General features: G+C 31.8%; 1 protein-coding gene across 2 annotated transcripts in view; it reads left to right on the top strand.

Moving 5' to 3' along the window:
- Positions 1–15560, top strand: part of LOC140063595 (uncharacterized) — a 32187-nt gene extending 16627 nt beyond the window's left edge. For both annotated transcript variants that reach the window (XM_072109996.1, XM_072109998.1), the window contains exons 2-11: positions 2956–3140; positions 5090–5224; positions 5407–5612; positions 5708–5810; positions 6554–7466; positions 7679–8254; positions 10143–10381; positions 11030–11149; positions 12405–12539; positions 13699–15560. In XM_072109996.1, coding sequence (XP_071966097.1) covers positions 3010–3140; positions 5090–5224; positions 5407–5612; positions 5708–5810; positions 6554–7466; positions 7679–8254; positions 10143–10381; positions 11030–11149; positions 12405–12539; positions 13699–13717 — 2577 coding nt within the window. In that variant the 5' untranslated portion in view covers positions 2956–3009 and the 3' untranslated portion in view covers positions 13718–15560. The remainder of the gene's footprint in view (positions 1–2955; positions 3141–5089; positions 5225–5406; positions 5613–5707; positions 5811–6553; positions 7467–7678; positions 8255–10142; positions 10382–11029; positions 11150–12404; positions 12540–13698) is intronic.
- Positions 15561–22819: the final 7259 nt, after the last annotated feature.

The following is a 22819-nucleotide window of genomic DNA, read 5'->3' as shown; positions in this document are numbered from 1 at the left end:
CTTGTTGTTGGCTATGTATAACAGATATTGCCTTTTATATCGATAAAATATAATATTTAACATCCTCTCGGGATGATATTATGTTCTCGGGGAATTATATATCCCTAAGCTGGCGCTTTGGGAAATATATATTCCCTCGAACATAATATCATTCCCTCGGGGATGTCAAATCTTATATTTAACCTCTAAGCAGTCAATATCTGTATAATATAATACATTCATATGCGCACTTGAAATTTTCAAAATTGTCAACATTTATTTATGATGAAATTAAATTTTTGTGCATTAAATGTTTACAACCTTTCTTTAGCAATTTTATCATATTTTATTCACTTTTCACATTATTCTAGCACGTCAAAAGTGACAGGCTATGCACGTGTAAGCTAAAACAATTATGAATATACACTTAATTTAAAAAATAAATATAGATCGTCAGAATGCTCGGTGAACCCAATTTTTCATTTCATTTTCAAGTGTATGTATTATATTTATGATTTTTATTATGAAATTAGGAGAAAAAAAAGTGGATTACATCATCATTAATTGCATATCTATATATAAATTATGGTTAATTCTGACATAAGCGAGCACAATGGAAAAACTTCGGTACTAATCTCCGCCTCGGATACCTACTGTACAGTACCTTATCTATCTCGGATGTACCGTGAAACGTAGATTTGATAACATTAGTTTCCACTATTACGATATTGTTCCATATTTCTATCTTAGGAAGATATTATTATAAAGGGTTTATAAGAAATGTTATGATTTCAATCGGTAAATTTTAACTCTACGCGCGGTAGAAGTAATTTCCGGTATCAAGTTCCCTGCATGGTTGGTTTCAACCAGGGAGTTGTAAAACAAAACGAGATTGTTATAGATAGATAGTTATTTAGTTTATAAAAATAGTTAGTTAAAGTAGTATACTTAATAATGAGCAGAACAAAATAAAAATATGGTCTTGCATGACTTGCAATGTATTTTTAGAATTTGTGTTGTGTAATAGAAAATAGAGCTTTAAATAATGTAGGCCTACAGACAACACTTTTTAAAATTACATTGAGAGTTAGAAAGACGAAACGAAACTCTGGCGTGTAGACCTAACTGTTACACCGCTATATTTGCATGTGATGTGATTTGAATTGTGTGATGAAAGTTTACCAATACCAAACTGATTGATTTAAGGTTATTTAAGAGCACAAATTTAGCATAAATGCATACCTTCATACCTTCTCTGATCAATTTAATTACTTTTTATAAATTTTTATTGCAAAATAATTGATTTGAATCGATTGTAGCTCCTTATAGGATCAAAGGTGACCCCTCTTTTATCTTTTTTATGGAAACCGATGAGTTGTAGATATCATTGCATTTAAAATGTATATCTACTGGATGTTTTGACGTCACCATATGGCCACTCAAATTTTTTTAATAGGATTTTTTTCGCTTTAGTCCCATTTAATAGAGTGCATTGCGCTTATGCTCATCACTATTTCGCCCTAGATTTTAATATGTTCTTTCTCAATCAATTTTCTTTCACATGTGTTACAAAAATTTGTATATTTATTACATCATCATATAATATAAAAAAATTAGAATAACGTGACTTGCTTAATTTCATCTATACAGTATATTTCAATCTTTTATAGCTCCTCGGTTTTAAAATTTATTATGGAAGCTGTTGGATTGCAGATATGAATTCATATAAAAATTTTGTCTATCAGATGTCATGACGTCATCATATGGCCAGTTAAATTCAAAAAGTTTGATTTTCATCTCTTTTTTAAAAATTCACCGCGTTTTTCCTGACCAAAATTCTTCAAATTTTCATTAATTTAATTTAGATAATTATCTTCCAAAATTGCTATCTTTATGTTACATTTTGATGGCATCATCATGTTAAAAATTGGATTAAAAGATGGGTCTCGTAATTTCATCTATGCTACACTATATTACATATACTGTACAGTGTATTCTGTAAATACTGTTATGCTTTATGACACAAAATAGGTACAATTCAGCACTCATGGAAACATATTTAGTTCATGTCATAGGATGGCATAATATTTGTTGCCGTTCATATCTTAACGTATGCGCATGTTACATTTGCGCGGATAACCCGAACTCAACAAAAATAAACAAAATATAAAAATGGTGAAAATTGAGTGAATCAATTATATATTTTTGTGTAGTTCAGGATTTTGGTTTAAATTCTTAAGGATTCATTATTGGCAAGTAAAGGACAATGGACATAACTAAATTGCAAAATGAATTCAGTATTTAATCTGGTTGTCCTCAAGTTCAGGATATAGCATGTCTGCATACAATATATTTTGAATAAATAGTATAATGATTTTGTATTTCCTTTTCCAACAATATATTTAGTAGTACTTGATATATAATTATAGTATTGTGCAGCCATTCCAAGGCAAGACCATGTAACTTGCATTTTATGTTTTTGAGATTTTTACATTTGGGGAATTATTGCAAATTTATGAACAATCTGTAAACATTTCAGGTTTCAAAGATCTTTATTTTTAGAGATACTGTAGTACCACGTGAAAAACACAGAATATTCCAGTTACGTTGTTTTGCCTCAGAAATGACTTTTCATTCTATGCACGTCATTTCCAAGGCAAAATAACATCTGTTAAAAGTGGTAATACCTTTTTATCAAAATTGTCCAATTTTTTAAAGATTTTGTATTTAATCATAAATATCATTGCGATAATTTGTTGCTGAAATGCAACAAACAGCCGTGTAGTTATAAGCATATTGTATTGTTATAAGCATATTGTATTGTTCGTTATAAAAATGTTTATTCCTGTTTTTTTTATCATCCACAAAATTGTTAAAAATATTTCCAAGTAATATTGTTCTGTTGTTTTCTCTAAATTGTGGTTTTACTGTGAATTATTCTTAACTTTAATATTTTATAATTTCTTTTCTCTTCAGTATACCTAATGTTATCTTTAGAGGGAATATTGGAGATGAGTGAACAATGTCAGGATGGCAGATCTGATATTTGGTGCCAAGAATGGTTTATTAGAGAAGGTTAAACAACAACTAGGACTTGGAGTTGATGTGAACCATTGCGACTCAAAGGATGGTGCCACTGCTCTTTACTGGGCAGCATGCAGGTACTACCTTTTTTAGTTAGACTAGCAGTAACCCATGCTCTGCATGGTCTTTTCATGCCTTAATATAATAAAAGCACACTCTGATAAAAGTACTTTGACAAGTTTTTAAAATAAAAACAATTTGTATCAAGAAAAAAATTGAATATGGAACTTTTGACTGTTCAGACTTTACGAAAATAAAAAACACTAAAGAACAAGGCCATAATGGCTGCAGTCGCGTGCTAAAATTTAAGTTAGTGTTTACCAACCGACCGACATAGTGAGCTGTTCAGTCGCGACTAAAAATTGTGCTGTGTAAATCAGATGATGTTTGTAAACACTTTTCGAAAGTATAAATAGCCAAACTATATTTTTTTTGGTATTTGTGTTGGTGTATTAATTATTTGATACATATACTGTAGATAAATAAAAAATGGACATAAATCGAATGAAAAACACATTGCTGTGGAAACACGAAATTTTAATTTCCAAATGGTTTGATTGTTAAACATGAAAACAACTTTAAAAAAATTGTTTTCATGTTTAACAATCAAACCATTTGGAGTCATTTTGTTTGTATGTGTTCATTTTTATTTTTATAGTTATAATATGATAGTTTTACCTATTTGCTATTTTAAAATTAAATTGTGGTCTAGCAGTAACCTGTGCTCCGCACGGTCTTGTTTGCCATAATAGTAATTCGCATAGAATGACTAAGTAGCACTCTTCCCGGCCCCTGACAAATTATCAAAAAAAAAAAAATATTTATGATTTTGTGATTTTGTGTCTGTACTCACATTGGATGTGGCATCGTTGTTTAGTCTAATAGTGCATCTATCTGTCTGACGGCTTAGTTTTATCAACTATAAACTTTTCTTTATAAAAACATAAGTAATAAAACTTGTCCTCAAACCTAACCCTTTTAATAATCTCTCTTAAACTAAAAAAATATTTTGAAAGATTATCCAGTAGAGAATTATTGCAACGCCTTGGGCAATACCCTAAATATAAGCTCACTGAGCCATCCAGCTCGTCGATTCAATCGGATTTTATTTTGTATATGAATGAATAAAATATATACGTAAGCATTTTAACTGACCAATCAGCATGATCATTTAGAACTTTGTTTGGGTGATATTTTCAAACATCCCAATGCTTCCGAAGACGTTGCTTCCGAAGACGTTGCTTCCGAAGACGTTGCTTCCGAAGACATGCCGAAGATGACGTTCTTTGTGACGTCACAGGTACTTTTTGGCTCAGATACTGTTTTGTATGTTTTCAGCGTTCCCAACCCTCTTAAAACCATGTGATACAATGTCAAAATGTTGGCTACAACATACGTATCATTTTAGGTCATTACCTGATTTCTCTCTACAAAAGTATTAAGTGTGTCCCATGAAAACTTTAGTCGTGTACAGTGCCACCTACCGGTGGTTTCGGGGACATTGCGTCCAGTATTGCTTTCATTTCTTACATATTTCAAAGTGAAGAAATACTTTGTGTATAACAAAATCAATGGCCGTAAATAGTTCTGAATTTTATTTTTGATAAAATTGTTTTTTTTTTTAATTTGTCAAAGTACTTTTATCAGGGAAGAGTGCGCTTTTATTGTACTTACTCCTCCCATGTGAATTAGTATATAACCACATACAGTATTAAAGCAGAAAAAGACTGTGCGGAGCATGTGTAACCGCTAGTGTTGAATGAAATATTCAAATGATTGTTGCAATGTAAACACAGAATAGCGGTATTTACTTTACTTTACTACTCTGGGTTACTAGGTCGATGTGAGTTGGGTCTCCCCCCAGGGTTTCTCGTTGTTCGACCTCAGATATTCTCTTGGATTCTTCCAGCGTATCACTACGAAGTTTGATGTGAAAGGTGTACATGATTCTCTAAACCTTAGTTTCTTTTTCTTTAACAATAATTTTAACATCAAACCCTAATTTAAGTTGTTATACATTTTTTAGTGGTCACTCTTCAGTTGTATCTATACTTCTTGAGTATGCAGCGAATGTTAATCAAACTGTCAACTGGGGGTCAACTGCACTGCACGCAGCAGCTGACAGGGGACACACAAAATGCATGAAGTTACTTCTTGAGCAGTAAGACACAGTTTATTATGTTCAAACTTTTCAGAGTAGTATTATGGTAATTGAACTACTGTAACTGTAACAATGGTGAAGTAGCTTTTAGGAACTGAAATCTCTGATACACAAAACTTACTCTAATAATTCTAATATGAATATTGTAGATTTTATAATGCCATTCTGTTTTCTATTTGTAGCAATGCTAATCCAAATATCCAAAATCAAAATGGAGATACTCCTCTTCACCTTGCTGCATTCAGGGGCCATGAGAGAGCATGTCTAATTCTCTTAGATTTTGATGTCGACCTTACCATTCCAAATAAAGGAGGCAAGAATGCCAAGCAGGAGGCTCAGGCAGGACAACACTTTGAACTTGCTAAAATGCTTGAAGAAAAATCCAAAGGTCTGTACTAATTTGTCATGTTTGCTAACAAATCATATAAATGCAATATGTATTTTCATTGTTATAATTGTATTGTATTATTATATTTGTTTTAGGCCGACTGCCTGCATCTTATCCTCGGTACCAACCAAATATGAAAAGACAACCTTCAAATGGGTATTCCAGTAGTGATCAGGAATTGAAAAAGTATAATATCATGTAAGCTCAAATACTGTAGTTAATGTTGGAAATTCTTTCTGAATAAACTAGCAAATATGATGTTTGTTGATGAAGATCATAGATTTCAGAAGATACTGTATAGAAGCAAAAAAAAAAGTGAAATCTGACGTGAAGGCCAAAAAGGGCTTGTTGCATACTATAGAGGGAGGGCTTGTTGCATACTATAGAGTGGGAGGGCTTGTTGCATACTATAGAGTGGGAAAAATGAAATAAAAACAGAATCTAAACACTGGCATATGTGCTATGGAAAAGAAAAGCTATATCAACATATCATATTTACCATACAAAAAATCTAATTTTTAGGGAGGTGGCCGCACCCATTTACGGGAGGTGGCCGCGCCCATTTACGGGAGGTGGCCGCTTATGGAAGTTACAAAATGCACTAATTAGATAGAAAGAAGGCTTTTGAAAGTGCGGCTGTTAAGGGAGGTGGTTGTTTACGCGAGGTGGCCGTTTACGGAAGGTGGCCGTTCACGGAGGTTCAACAGTATCGGAAAAAAAAATTTCCAGTGTCTGTAGTGTCTATTAACTAATAGCACAATGAGTCTATTGTGTTGTGACCTATATATTTTTGTATTTATTTGTAACAATTTATTTTATCAGTTTGCATCCTGCAGCTGTACAAAACATAAAATTCTTATGGTCAAATAATGATAATTTTTTGCTTGTACTTTCATTATATTCATCAACCATAATAATTTTGAAATGTTTGTATTTGTTAGGCCCGATAAAAAGCGGTATGGAGTGAGTGTGGGCGATGTCCCAACGAGAACAGATCCTGTATTTGGAGACACCAGGGATATTTTTCCCACAATATCTTCAAGAAATCAACCAGTTCACAAGACATTTTCAGCACCCCCCTCTCCATCAGAAAAATCAAACTTATATAAACCAAAAGAGGGCGGTTCACCTGGAAATTATGTGTATGCAATGCAACTAGCAAGTCAGGATGCAAAAGGAATCATTGATGATCTTCAATTAAAGTTAGCTATGGCAGAATCTGAGAAAGATGCCCTCAAATCTAAGATTGAAAAGGTTGCAGAAAAAAGATATTTTGAAGATAGTTCATTATCAACTGCAAGTATAGAGGACAGCTCGATACAACGTGTGAAAAGTGAGCTTGCTCTAACAAAACAAGCTTTATGTAATCTTGAACAAAGAAATAAGCAACTTGAAAATGCTATCTCAGGTCAAAGGGCAAGTATGCAAACACCTATGAACAATCTGTCAGGTGTTACTTTTGATCATGCACGAACTCCACGAAACATAGCCAGTGCAATAAAACATCCAGACTTTGGATTACAGCTTATTAAAGCAATTTCTGAAATTGGAAAAATGTTTAATGAAAGGGACACTAGTTTATTCCCAATAATGAGCAACACATTGGCAGATATATCTTCTGTGACTCTACAGCAAAATCAAAAGAAACTATTAGATCATTTGAATAATGTTAAGTGTAACTTTAAAAAATGGCGCACTTGCCGATTAGACAGACCAGGACAGGTTTGGAATATGGGTCATCAGTATAAACTTGTACAGAAATCACAATTTACCAAAACAGTCAATTATCTTTTAACTCGACATATATCTGTAGCATTTGAAATTCTTCATCAGGATAAAAAATATATAATGAAGGTTTGTATAGTCTATATTTTAGTAATACCATTCATTGATTTAATTGATTTATTGTTGCTGTGCAAAATCATTTAATAGTAAAGTACCAATTTCTTTCTGTAGGTACACAAGTTGTTACTTACATTCTACAAAATGCATCTTAATTATATTTAATTGCAGAGATTTTCTTTCCTGCTTTTTTTGTTGTTGCTCATATAAATTTTTTTTTCTAGGTAATGCCAATCCAGCCAGATATACCAAATATAAATTTTCTTGGTAATGGTTCTAAAAACTCTTTCAATGCAGTAAAGAATGAACGAGAAGTGCTTTTAAATGTTCCTGCACATTCAAATCTTGTTACTGTACTTCACTACTTTGAATTGCCTCTACGATATCTTGATCCAAACCTCAGTAATTTGAGAGATCAGAGAGCAACGATGGCATTAATGCCTGAATATCTTATGACATTGTGCAAGCTAATGAAAGTCCAGAACCAGAATCCTTCCATAGCATTTGCACTTTGCGAGACATTCTTTCAACAGGTGCTTCTGCAGATTTTAAAAGCCCTGTCACATCTCCAAGATCATGATATTGCACATAGAGACATCAAACCAGATTGCGTTTACATTACTGAAAGTTTACAAGTTGTACTTGGTGGTTTTCGAATGGCAATGAAATTAACGGAACAAAATGGACAACCCATTCAATTTACTAATAGAAGTCAAATTGGTGCAGGTAACCCACTGGCTTGGACACCAGAGCTTAAAAAGTGGGAGAAAGAAGGTCCACCAAAAACATGGGAAAGAAAGGTAAATTTCATTAAAAAACATAGGGCTTATTATCGATAAAATCAAAATTGAAAATAAAAACATTTTGAAACATACCATACATACACCATTTATATTGTAAAAAATGTCAAGGTGTTATATATATATTACATTTAGTATACGAGATACAATAAACTAGATTTCTAGTTGTGCATGTACTATGATCTGTAATAATTACTATTATTATTATTAATTGTAATAATGATTACCAGAAGGTCCTACTATTTTGTTTGAACATGAAACGTAAAACGTCGAACATCTATTTCTATTACATTTGAATGTTCCTGTTGATTCATTAGCTTTATTTTGTAATTTAGATTGTCTTTAATGCTATATATATATGATTACATGAATACATTTTTTGCTGATTCAGACAGCAACACCACGCAAAACGAGGGCAACGTTAATAAATTTAAACCAAAAAGTTCCTGGAATCAACCTGAAAATTGTTGTCCAGCTTTAAAATCATTTATTCAAGCTATTGAGGAAAATATACAAAACTACATCCCATGGTCCAGACCAACGTGACAATCTCTTGAAAAACAAGAGAGGCAGGTCATTGCCAAATTGCATCAGCGTAATGATATCATCATTAAGCCCGCTGATAAAGGTTCTGCCACTGTCGCAAATTTTACGAAGAGGAGTCCTTAAGACGGCTAAACAATCCTCTTCATTATCGTAAACTTACAACAGATCCCACCCTGGAAATTGTGGATAAGGTCTGTTTCTGTGATGGTAAAAAAACACTATCGATCATAAGATTGGACCTCATTTGGCACAGGTTAATCCAGTTCCAGGCAGATTTTTACTTCTTACCTAAAATCCACAAAGCAGGCAATCCTGGTGATGATGATTTTAAATTAATGAAATTAACTCTCATGACAGCCACAATTTGGGCAGTCACCTTTGACTTGTTCATTGGTTGACTCTACTGAAAAATTTAAGAGAAACCAAACTGAAAAACATCATCTCATATACTGTAATATTTGTGTTAAACAGTACGTCGGGGAAACAAAAAAACTTGCTCCGTATGAGAATGACACTGATCAGATATCAAAACATTAAAGCTTGATCAACCTGTAGCCGAACATTTTAATTCAGCTGGTCACTCGATTGCAAATTTCAGAGTTATTGCAATAGACCACGATGTCAAATGGAGTGCCAAAACTCGCAAGACAAAGAAAACCACTGGGAATTACTACTTAAATCCACAAAACCTTTTGGACTTAACATTAGGAACATACTCCCAGATCGGTAAAATTACTCCATTGACTACCAACATTTTTAAAAGTTTCAATATTAACCACCATTTAAGCTGTTTTTTTTTAGTTTTATTCCAAAAATGTTTATGTCAAACTATCTTCTTTGTTTTCTACTATACTATCTCCACCCTCTACTCACCAGGCTTATGCCTCTTTTGTTTTATTTCTTTTATTCCTGTCCACTCATGCAGTGCTTGCCTGACAATATCTATCTATCTTGTCCAAGTATCTTCACTTGCACTGATGAAGGGCTAGTGTTGCCCGAAAGCTCTACTAACATTTCTGGCTGTTTTACTTTTGTTTTGATTTAGCTTTTCGCTTTTTTTTATATCACCATTGAGATCTAGCTACTGATACCCACAGCATTGTCATTTTTTCAGTATTTTGCCTTTGGATTTATATATATATATATATATTTGCCTTTGGATTTATTTATTATATATATATATATATAAATCCAAAGGCAAATTTATATAATATATAAATCAATTGTGTTGCGTAGCACTGTGTTAATTAAATATTAATCTTACTGTAAAATTATAGAAACAGTTCTCATATTCAGGACAAAATCAATATCTATCAAGTTATTAATTTTTCTGTTTTCTCAGATAATGTTAAGCCAAGTTTATGAAAGCTCAGATATCTATAACTTTGGAAGATTGATATTCAGTCTGATGAAACAAGAAATGCATGCACCTCAGTCTACACCAAATATGATCAATCCATGTTTAATGTCAGATTGGAGGGTTGTGCCAAGAGGATATTCCAAAACTTTCACTGATCTTCTACAGGAAATGTTTGCCAAGGAATCACAGAATAGACCTACAGTGAAAGAAGCAATACTTAGGTATACATTATTGAATAGAATTAGCTTGACATAGATAGAAATCTCAGAACAATGTTTTAACGCCTTTAATTTACATTGAGCATTAGTCCTATAATATCTAAACTATTAACATATCTATAGCATATTTTCCATTAGGCAAATAATCTCAGATGAAACTCTACCGATTTTCTGACAATAGATTCTGTAACCCTATCACTGTGTGTCAGCAACTCATTTTGTATATTTTACTCATTTAAAGTTTTGGAGATCTTTTTACTTAATGATTGATAAAGGCAAATAATTACTGATATTAATGATTCCTTGGCAATAACATATTCACTTTTAATTAGGCCTTGTACATTAACAAAAGAATTTCCATCAATAATTCTATACTTTATAGGCCTAATAATACCAATTCTAACTAATTTTTCTTGAAGCCGAATTGCCAAAGAGATAAATAAATCTTGAAATACTTTTAATTTACTTAATTTTATCAATAATAAAATCAGTGTTTCACCGATCGTTAACTTGCGTATACATCTAACCCAGTATATATAACAATATGATAAGTTAAATAGTTACTATAACTTTTCTGTATTTAATGAATTCTTTTGAATTGTAATTCAGTACCTTAATATGAATTATTCTTTTTAAATTTATTTTCTTTAGGACCTCTATGATGCTTTATGGACCAAAAGTTGATGAAGTGCAAAGTCAACAAGATTGTGATGTATGGGTCATATCGCAGTGTTCACGATTAGTTTCCCAAACACCAGATTTAAGAGATAAGTAAGTCACTATTTATATTTTGAAATAAAGTAATTACTATATTATGTTACAATATACTGTGGTGTACCAACAGTAAAATGTAACTTTACGTGATGGCCAAGAATGACATCATTTCAACCACAATAATTGAACACATCAATTTTGTTAACTTTTTATCAACTTCTTTAAATGTATAGCCACTTAGATAGACAGATTTAGATAAAAGCTGAATCTGGTGTAGTTTATCACTAATACCGTAAAGCCAATGTGCAGATAACTAATAAATTAGAACCGACCGAAAATTCTAGGCCCCACTCAACCTGTGCCTCTCTCAAAATGAAAAATTTCTTAGCGATCAAGAAACATTGCGCCGTGGAGGATTGATCGCTAAAATTATGTTTGAATTGAAAAAAAAAAGCTTACGACATTTCTTAGGTAATTTTGTATTAAATGTATACTGTACTTACTTGACTTAAATCATTTAATACGCTGTAATGTTTGTGGAGATTGCTCACTTCATGATCCGGTCGGCGTTGTTTATTTATTTATGGGGGTTTTCACTATCTAAGAGCATATTGTGTAGCCAAAATGTTTATTTATTTAGATCCCTAAATTTACAATTGAGTCATTTTACTGACGCTATTCAATTGTTTGACATTCATCGCGGAGGCGAAATACATTTGCAATTTGGTTCTCCAAATTGTAGAAGACAAGAAACTCAAATCGCGAAATTAAAAGGTCGAGAAATAGTTGGAAATGTAAGATCACGAAAATTTACTAAGCCAGCAAAAATATTGGCCATAGCATTTGTTTTTAGCAGACATTATTATATAATGAAATAGACTATGAAATATCTAGTGTAATAGTTAATTTTCATATATGATTTTAAAACAGTATTATAATTCATGCCACAAGACATGTCTATGTAATAGCAAAGTATTAATCATTTTATCCATACTAAAAACCTTGTTTTTTTTTTAATTGCATAAACCCCACTTTTTGTAAACAGGAAATCATGGGTCAGAAGCAGCTGGGCACACAGGTAGAGAGAAGTATGGAGTAATAAAGGAATTTTATTAGGCATGTGTCTGAGGCCTGTCTTTTCCATATAGGAATGATGCTTTACTCCCATTGTCTCCCATCCTTCGAATGGGATGTAAACTTTAAACTAATATTAATCATGTACAAACAAAGCTGTTTAACTCTGTGGTACAATTTATAATTTGTTTATTACACATAGCTACAGTAAGTTTATTTTAAAATATTTTTATTCTAGGAATTGTAACAACATGGCAACAGAAGAATTAGCCCATGCTGTTGATTGGGAACTGCGTACAGATTATCTAACGGAAGTATCTGGTAATGAACTATGGCAACTTATTTGCAGTCTGCAAAACAGGTCTGGTCACAGGTAATAACAAATGACTTTTGGTTATAGTTCACAGTCTACATATTTTTATTGTATGGATACACAAGGTATTTCTAAAACAAATACCTAATAAAATATTTTTTAAAACCATTCTTAAAATAGTACAATAACAGTTAGATTTCCTGTATATCTGCAATTTTGAGGCCGAAATCCTGAAAGCAAAGTGATTACAACAGGAGGTTGTCTAATGAAATTGCTGCCATATTTGTTCAAATAATTATTTATATATAGATAGTAATCTAAAATAATAATATAAATCACAGTACAGTGAAGTTTTTTTTAATTAACAAGGATCGTCTATAATATGTTTAGGCATTGATACACTCAACACACACAGACGTAGTAGTGCATGACTGGCATACCAAATGTTTGCATTGTTAGCCAGTCTCCATGACGAATCACTGTGATAACATTTAAGTCCGCCCTTTAGCTAATTTCATTGGTTTAAACAACAAACAATTCATATTTGTTGAGTTGGGCATTGATGCAGCTCCCACACTAAGTTATGTTTTCAATCCAATATTCATCGTCATTATTTTTACTTGTATCACAGATAAAACTTTATAAAATTTCCAAATAGAATGCAAATAATTGTTCAGAATTCATTTTATTGATATCTTCATATAATACAAAGTAAATAAATATGACATTCATACAATAACACACAGTAAAGATATATAGTCTACTGAATCTAGCTAAAAAATATGGTGAACATGGGAAAAAATTGTAGGAAAAGGTTTTTCGGTTTTAAATGAATGTATATGTTGTCAAACCACATACAACAAATCAACCCTCCGTCATCCACCGCCTCCATATGCAAATGAGCATTAAATATGCAAATTAGGTATAAAACCCATATTTTCACGGTATCTATATATAAATTTACGCAAGGGCAAAATTCAGTAACTTGTAGAATGTTTTATTGATGGTATATAAAGGTGGTTCATACTTTCAGTACTGATTAAAACCACTTGATGTAAGAGAAGGTTAGGTTCCTCACAGTTGTACTTATTGAGCTTAATAGTGAATACATATCATGTCTAGCATATTCAGATCACTTTTCTGTCTTACTGTAACATAGGCTTTTTCTAAAATAAGCATTCATCGTTTTAATAAATCTCCTCTTTTTTTTTTTCAACAGAAAAGAAATAAACACCTAAGTAGTACTACAGATTTTACAAGGTGGCAGTGTATATAACTATTCTGAAGAACATTATATGTATATTATATGATATTTTGTGCCTGTACAGTTCCATGGATTTGTGTTTCTATTATTCTATTTTGAATAAGGTCTATATTTTATTTGGTAAGATTTGTTGGCCTCTCTGATGTAATTCTACCATTTTCTGTACTCCGTACATTGAGAACACTTTGCAAATAAATTTGAAAGTAATTCTCAGGTGGGATAGGACTCTTGAGCTGATGCCCAGGGAAGCAGTGTGTGTAACTGTAATAACTTGATTTTGAACTACTGCAGAGTAGGATAAAACATCTGACCAATGTGTTAGTTCAGGAACGGATTCAGCGCACACCCCACACTTCCAGCTACAATAAAATTATGAACTACTTTTTTATATTTATTTTTGACATTATGATGAGCCTATATTTCTGAAATATTTAATAGTTGACAAGTGAAGTGTTGAATAGAAACTGAATCTACAATCAGGCTTGTTTACATACTAGGCCTAAATTATTGAAAGTGTATATACAAAGGCATATTTTTTGTTATTATTCATTTCAGTTTCATGGGAAACTGGTTTTTAGTCTTTATATTACACTTAATTTGTCTGAATTTGTGTGGGTTTCTCAGAATGAATATTTTTTATTGATGAAATTAGCATGTATTATCACAAAGTTAAAAAAATCTTATTCATTTTATTAGATGAAGCTATGATTAATTATATACCCTTAGAGAAAAATAAATATTGATTAATCCCAAACAAAAGAAGTTAATTTGAAATAATTATATTTTAAAAGAGAATAAAGCATAAAAACATTAAGTGAATGTTCTTTGAACTCTCTAAATCATAAACAATATTGAAATGTATAAGAATGAGTTTCTATTATAAATATTAGTGTACTTGTGGTATTATGACTATAACATTAAAATATATATTATTATGTTTTAAAGCATCAATTTAACACTAGAATTTAATAATACAATTGTCTAAGTTTTGTATTTGTTATTAGGAAACGTTTGGTGTGACATGGATTTATGTTAATACATACCAATTCAGGAAACAACATATTAAAGGGGACACTTTCCTGCGAAACAAGGAGCAATATATGTGTTATCACTACGGCCAAACCATAAATTATTAAGGGGACACCCCTATTCAGGTTATTAATTAAAAACGATCGTCATAATAATTAAAACACTTTCTTTTTTTGGCATTGTATATTATCATAAAATGTTGGTGCTGACACTTTTCCTGTAGTACCGTCAGTTGTAGGCTTGTTTTATCAAAGTTTATTCATGTAAGTATGTAAATAAATCATAAATGGCAATTCCACTATTGCCCTAAAACTATAACAAACTTTTTATCGTATTTATCGCCTTTTTTAGCAAAATTACAAGTGATAGGCTTATGTGTTAATTAATTAATTTTTCTATTCTTTTTTTTTAAATACATTTTTCTACTATTGTATTGTTTTTATTTCAATAAAATTGCTTCTATATACAAATTACAATATACTTTTTACTTACAATACTTTTTCTTTTTTAGAGCACGTCATTTCAGGGCAGATAATAATTAGTATAAATAGTTTAATAATTATTAGTTTAATAAAAAATGTAAAAGCAAGAAGTATATGCTTTAAGGATAAAATGTGTGTTTGTATCAAACACGATAATACTTACTACTTAAAACGGGATTTATTCTAGGTACTCCATAATGGGAGAAACGTATGTTTTGATATAATAAAGTTAGTTATTAATATTAGTATTGCTTGTGTAAGTAATCATATGATCATTTTTGTTTTCAAATAAATTAAGATTCTGCAGATTTTGTTTGATTATTGTATTTATTCAGAATGTATATATTTATATTTGCCCTAATATTATTTGCTCCTGGCAAGATGAATTGTAAAACGTACTTTTAAGAACTTTTGCCGAATAAATATTATTATTATTATTATTATTATTAATGAAACATTTTACGAAAATATAACCGGAAGTACAGCATTTGACCCTCGATCCCATTTCATTTTCTGGGATACAGGTTTCTAATAGCCAATATAGGACTGTAACAAGTTACATGAAATATGCAAATTAGGGTTGAAATTGCAGGCTGCCATACAGCATATCGAAAACCGATAATGCTATAGAGGTGATTTTTTCAAATAGTTTACAGAATGTACATATTTATATTTGCTCTAATAAAACATTTTACGAAAAAATGACTGAAATTACATATGACCTTCGACCCAATATTTGCATATATAATGCGATTAAAATGTCTGCACAAGCTTTGTTTCGGCTTTAAATGACTCGGATACAGGTTTGGCCAACATAGGACCGTTTAGGAATTCCCAAAATCACGCCTTTGTCACGCACCTCGAAAAAAGTATGCAAAAAGTATACACATTGTATTTGCTCTAAAAAAAATGACAGAAAGTACAATATTTGACCCCATTTCTCAATATTTGCATTTATGTGACTAATTATCTTTAGAGATTTCGTTTTTGCCTTAAATGAATCGGATACTGTTTTCCTAAAGCCAGAATATGACCGCTTTCTAATTCCAAAATCACACATTTTCCACGCATCGCGAAAGTATGCAAATTAGTACCAGTTGTATGAAATATGCAAATTACAGTGTTGCCATCTCGAAAAATGCTAATGATAGAGATATAGCAACTTTCACCCGTTGTACGTTGTAATTTGCACCCTCGAAGGTGTTATTTTGAGTCCTTCCTTTTTCAGTCCTACGCTGCCTATAGGAAACCTGTATTCGAGTCATTTGAGGCCAATCTACAGACATTTTAGTCGCATTATGTATGCAACATTGAGAAATGGAGTCGAGGGTCAAATTTTACTTCCATTCATTTTTTCGTAAAATGTTTCATTAGAGCAAATACAAATATGTACATTCTGAGCAAGTTTTTGAAAAATATTTTCGATATATGGGAACCCCTAACACCCTTAATTTACATATTTCATGTAACTTGTACTAGTAATTTGCATGCTTTCAAGGTGAGTGATACAGATATGATTTTGAGTTTTACTTAACAGTCATATGTTGACTATTAGAATCCTGTATCCTAGTCATTTGAGGGCGAAAAAAGTCTCTACAGACATTATAATCATTAAATATGCAATATTGAAAATTGAGGTCGAGGGTCAAATGTAGTAGTTTTGGTCATTATGTTTTATTTGAGCAAATAAGAATATGTACATTCTGAATACGTCTGTGAAAAAAAAGTCTTTAGCATCAGTGGTTTTTGAGATATGGGACGACTGTAATTTCATCCCCTTATTTGCATATTTAATTTAACTTGTACTAATTTGCATACTTTCGAGGTGCATGAAAAAGGTGTGATTTTGGGAATTATAAGGAAACCTGTATCTGAGTCATTTGAGGGCAAAGAAAAGTCTACGAACATTTTAGTTACATTATGTATGCAAACATTAAGAAATGGGGTCGAGGGTCAAATGTTATACTACCGGTCATTTTTTTCGTAAATATATACATTCTGAATAAATCAGTAAAAAATCAACTCTCTCTTGCTAGTAGATTTTAAGATATGGTAACCCTGTAATTTCACCTTAACTTGCATATTTAAGTATATCATCGGGATGAGTGACAGGTGTGATGCTCAAATTAAGATATAAGATTTATAAAGCGCACATATGTGCTCAAGGCGCTTGTGAAAATCATGAAAAATACAAACCTTGAAAATAAAAACAACAACAAAATTTGAAAAAACCGAAATAAAAGCAGACCAATCGAACCCACTGCTCCCGTTTACCGGCAATTTAAGGTACAGACCTGCCAGAACATTACTCACATGTGTTTTCAGTAATGTGGGTATCTAAAGCTAAACAATAACCTTTCAAATTCCAAAGACAGCCGACAGCAGATGTGTCTTACGCGCACACTTGCTAGATCTAATATGAGATGGTTCAGAGACGAGGTGCCTGCAACATTAAATGACCTATCATCCCATGAATGCCTGGACCTTGTCACATGAGGATGATGCAGACTACTAGACCTACGATGCCAGACCAGCAATAACGTAGGTACGCGGAACTTCACCATTTAATGTCTTGAACGTTATAGGTAAAATCTTGAAAATCGACAGCCAGTGAACGTCTTTCAAAATCGGAGTGATGTGATCAAATACCATCATTCAGTTTAAGGAAGTTATTTAGTCATCCAGGTCTTCAGCCCAACAATACCATTTTTAATAGTCTCAAACCTAATCTCAATATCTGGCTACCCTCATTTCACAGATATTCAAACCACTGGTGCTGATATATTATCTATTATCAACAAACTAAAAACAAGTAAAATCTCCTGGACCTGGTACAGTAGCATAACTACAACTAAGATTAAAATTGCTGCTGTCTACATAGTAGAACCATTATGTAAAATATTTAATCTATCTCTCATGAAGGTAGCCAACATCACTCCAATCCATAAATCAGGTGACTGTAGTGATGTTTCTAATTATAGACCGATTTCATTATTTTCGACAGTTGGTAAATTGATTGAGAGGCTTGTTGCTCAAAAGTTACTATCTTTTCGTAAAGACAACAAAACACTTCTCTCTGAGAAACAGCATGGCTTTGTGAATGGCAGGTCTTGTACCACCTTACTTACAGATGCAATAACTGATTGGTATAAAATATTTGATGAACGTTCTCCGCCCCAAATTGATGGCGAAAGGCTTTTGATAAAATTAGTCATACAATTCTTTTAAATAGATTACATAATTGTGGTATCTGTGATTCAATGGTGGACTGGTTTAAATCCTAGATCTCAAAAGAGTTACATTCAGGGGATATTCGAGGATATTATTGTTTAAATTCGGGGTTCCTCAGGGATCAGTGATCTGGCCAATCCTCTTTAATCGCTTTGTATCTGATCTCCCCTCCTGCAATAAATCACAGATACAACAATATGCTGATGTACAGAGCCATCAAAAGATGACCATAGCGATGGTCGTATCTTCATGCTACCAACAACTGATGTGTGACAAACAAAATTAAATACAGTTAAATGTTTGGTGATGCACCTAACTAGATCTAACAGTCGTCTTGAACAAGCATGTGATTATTTTATTGGAGATGATAGATTGCCCGTTACGAATTCTATTAAAATATATTGGAATTAACCTGAATCGTAAACTCACTTGGGTGATCATGTCCAATTTATTAAATCTAAATCTAATAGCATGTTTGGTTTTGTGAGGAGCATTGCTAAATGTCGTGATAAAGCTATTATATTGCGACTATATATTATATCGTTAGTTATACTTTACCCTGAACGTTTGAAACGCCTTAATCTAATGTCCATTAATAATCGTATTAAGTATTTATGTATTCTTTATGTTACCAAATGTATGTATCATGTTGTAGATTTTAATTATATATCTATAAATTGCAGACATGTTAATAATCTTAAGTTGCGTAATAATGTATTGCTCGGACTTATTCCTTTCATAACTCTGTCTTTAACTTTTTTCTTAGACATTTCAGAGACCTACCCGTGGATCTCTGCGACCTATTATTATTAATTAATAAAAACCGTTTTAAGCATAACCTTAAGAAATATCTTACCAACCTGTTTTAAATTGTATATATATAATTTTTTTAAAGATATTTTTTAGCTGTATCTATTTAAATTAACAATATGTTATATACAATTGCAGAATTTTAACGTTTTATCTTAATATTATAGTAACTGATGATTATTATGTGTGTAATTCATTTTTTTCATTCAAGTAAGTATTTCTATTTGGAGAGAGCCGCTCGACGGTTATTTGTATTTATAACTTTTAGGTGATTCTGCCTCATCGATTTACTTTTAATGTTTTTATGTCTTTTTTTTACTTTATTTGGCGAAATAAATGATATGATATGATATAGCAATGCTTAGTACATTCGAGTTTGAATACGCGAAATGTGTAAATAATAAGTATCACCACATAAAGCAAAACATCAAAACCACAGAACCCAATTTAATTTAAAAAGTAGCAAAAAAGATAACAAAGCTCCCAACTGCAAAATATTAAAAAAATCATTGAAATAAAAAAAATGTAAATGAATAAAAATACACAAACAAAACGAATCTACTTACTCATCCAATGAGTATATAACCACATACTAAGACAGAAAAAGACGGACTGCTGGTAATATAGTTCATTTTACTTCAACTGTTTCAAATTTCTCTTCAATTTATGTCAAGGTGTAATGTTTGAGGAAAGGAGGCAATGCTAAACACGTTGTTCACCTGTCCCGGTGGCAAATTTGAAGAGCTTGATACTTTAATTATGTAAAATAATTAGTAATGAAAGTCATAAAAATACTAATGAAAGCAAGAAATACGTTGAAAAAACATTCATTACTTTAAAAATCGTTTCAAAAATTAATTAAATAATTTTCAGTGTATCACCGGGCGGTTTGGAATTTATTTCTATGCCTGTTGTGTTTATATATATATAAAAGTATCTCTCGAGATCCCGCTTAGTGAATAAATATACTGAATTATAGATGAGGGCGTATCAATTTGATCTCTGGTGCGCGTGCGTACCACTGAGGACTAGTTGTGTTCCAACCGTACCACGCCGAGAATGTTAATAGTCCAAGAGCATTAGTTCATAAGTATAGGCAGACCCGGACATTTCTGGTAACAAGCTAATTTTTTCAGGAAAGGTCCAGAACTATGATTGGAACATCATACTAAAAGTCCTGAAAAATCCTCCGTGTGCTCTCCGAGAAATTCAAGATGGCGTCCAAAATGGTTGCCATTTTAATTAGTCTATATAACTTTGTAACCGCTTGTCGTAGAGTATTAATTTTGGTGTCAAATAGTTCACAGTATATACATTCCTATTTGCTCTAACAGAAAATTTTGTCAAAAAATGGCCGCTACTACAGTTTCTAGTAGTTTGACCTTTGACCTGGTCTTATCATATCTCGGTAATGGCTTGTCATAGAGAATTGAGATTAGGCCCGAATTGTTCAGAACATGCATATTTATATTTGGTGTAATAAAATATTTTATCTCAAAAGGACCGGAAGTGAGGTTATTGACCTCTTATTGACCTATTCAAATATCTTTTAGTTTTACCGTATCTCAAGAAATATTTACCGTATAACGTTACTTTTGGTGTCAAATTGTTTGGAACATATACATTTCTATTTAGTCTAATACAAAAGTTTGCCCTGAAATGCTCGGAAGTAAGTTAAATTATTGAACATTTTAAAAATCAAAGAGCTGCATAAAGGCAGAGTATATGAATACTGTAGATAAAATCAAAAACAAAATTTTAACTCTGCCTTAAAACATGTTTTTGGAGTAGCACATCATCAGGTAAAGTGAATTGTTACAAAAAGAAAATATAAAGTCAATAAATTACAAAGAACAACTGTCTGTGGCTAATCAAAGTTTGAACATGGCACATATCCGGATTGTCAAAAACAAATGTCAAAGACCCTTTATCTGCAATATACGATGTCGATGTTTTCGTTATTTTTACACTGGATGTTAATACTTGGAGACAAATATAAATGTTTTTAAACATTTTTCAAATTTTTTTAACATTTTCAGCAATTTCGGCCGGTTGGTCAGTTAGTAACCACTAACTCATTCATATTTTTCCGTTATTTTGACACTCGATATTAATACTTGGAGGCAAATATAAATGTTTTTAAACATTTTTCAACATTTTTAAACATTTTCAGCAATTTCGGTTAGTCGGTCGGTCGGTAGGTAAAGACTAACTCATATTCATATTTTTTCGTTATTTTGACAGTGGATATTAATACTTGGAGGAAAATATACATGTTTTAAAATGTTATCAACATTTTTAAACATTTTCACCAATTTTAGTCGGCTGGTCAGTAAACAATAACTCAAATTTGCACACGCGCATGCAGCCATGTATATGGACTGACTTATTAAAAATAATGCATTTTGAAACATTCCTTGTTTTAAATGTTCGTTATGGTTTATTTATGATAAAAAGAGAATGTACCCTAGGTATTTCGCATCAAACACCCTTTACCAAGCATGCATAGACTTTTTTTTCAGATTCAGATTTTATTTGGTACTTGTGAAAATCCATGAAAAAATAGATTGAAAGACACAGGCAATGATCCCGGTACCTCTACTAAGTGAGTGCTCTACCATTTGAGCTAGTCCCCCAGTTACATATTTAATTGTTCAAAGATGAAAAAATAATCGCCATTTGCCCTATATAGGATTTATTATATATTGAAAATAATGCAAAATAAGGGTCTTTAAATCTCTGTAACATTGATCAGCAGCATTCTGTTACATTCATTCATCATCTGATGTTGCATCTTCAACATCTTGGTGTTTGTTGCTTTCTTCACATCATTATCATGTTCATCTGTAGGTGTTGCATATTTGCCCAAAACAGTTATGACGTTGTTTTGTTTTCATCTTCAAACAGTTAAAAGGTTAAAGTCTAGGCTTGCCAGTTGGAGAACATTCAAGAGTGCATTCTCTTTTAAAACAAGGAATGACCTGGTTTCATGTTTTAAAATACATTATTTTTACAAATAAAATGTTCTTTACATTTGTTTCTGACAATCCTGAGTATAATATATTCCATGTACATACTGTAGTGTTTGCCAATTGGGCATTTTCATGCGAAATGTATATGACCTGTTCATTTTCACAGTATCGTAAAGTCTATACATTTCCTAAATTACATAAAAGTTATACTTTTATGAACAAAAATAATAAAATAACAAAAACAACGACGTGATTTCAACAAAGCACTAATTCGCGTATGTAACGCGAGTTAAAGACGAATAAAGCATTTAAAATGTATTCATGACATCTCTACATATGGGTGACATTTTGTAGCAATAACATTTCAACCATAACTAGTATGAGAATTTACGCTTCCCTGTTTTTAGGTCATGTCCATTTTTTGTAACAAGTGTTACCGATATTCTTTGTTGTATCAAAGTAAAATTTACCCTCAAGGTTATTGTTGAAAACAACAAAACACTCTTCAACTACCCAATAAAATGTAACGCTTGTTGTGGAATAACCCATTTT

The sequence above is a fragment of the Antedon mediterranea genome, chromosome 1 (genome assembly GCF_964355755.1).
Source record: "Antedon mediterranea chromosome 1, ecAntMedi1.1, whole genome shotgun sequence".
Lineage (NCBI taxonomy): Eukaryota > Metazoa > Echinodermata > Crinoidea > Comatulida > Antedonidae > Antedon > Antedon mediterranea.
Note: the sequence above shows the minus strand (reverse complement) of the source record. Positions and strands in the feature narration are given on the sequence as shown.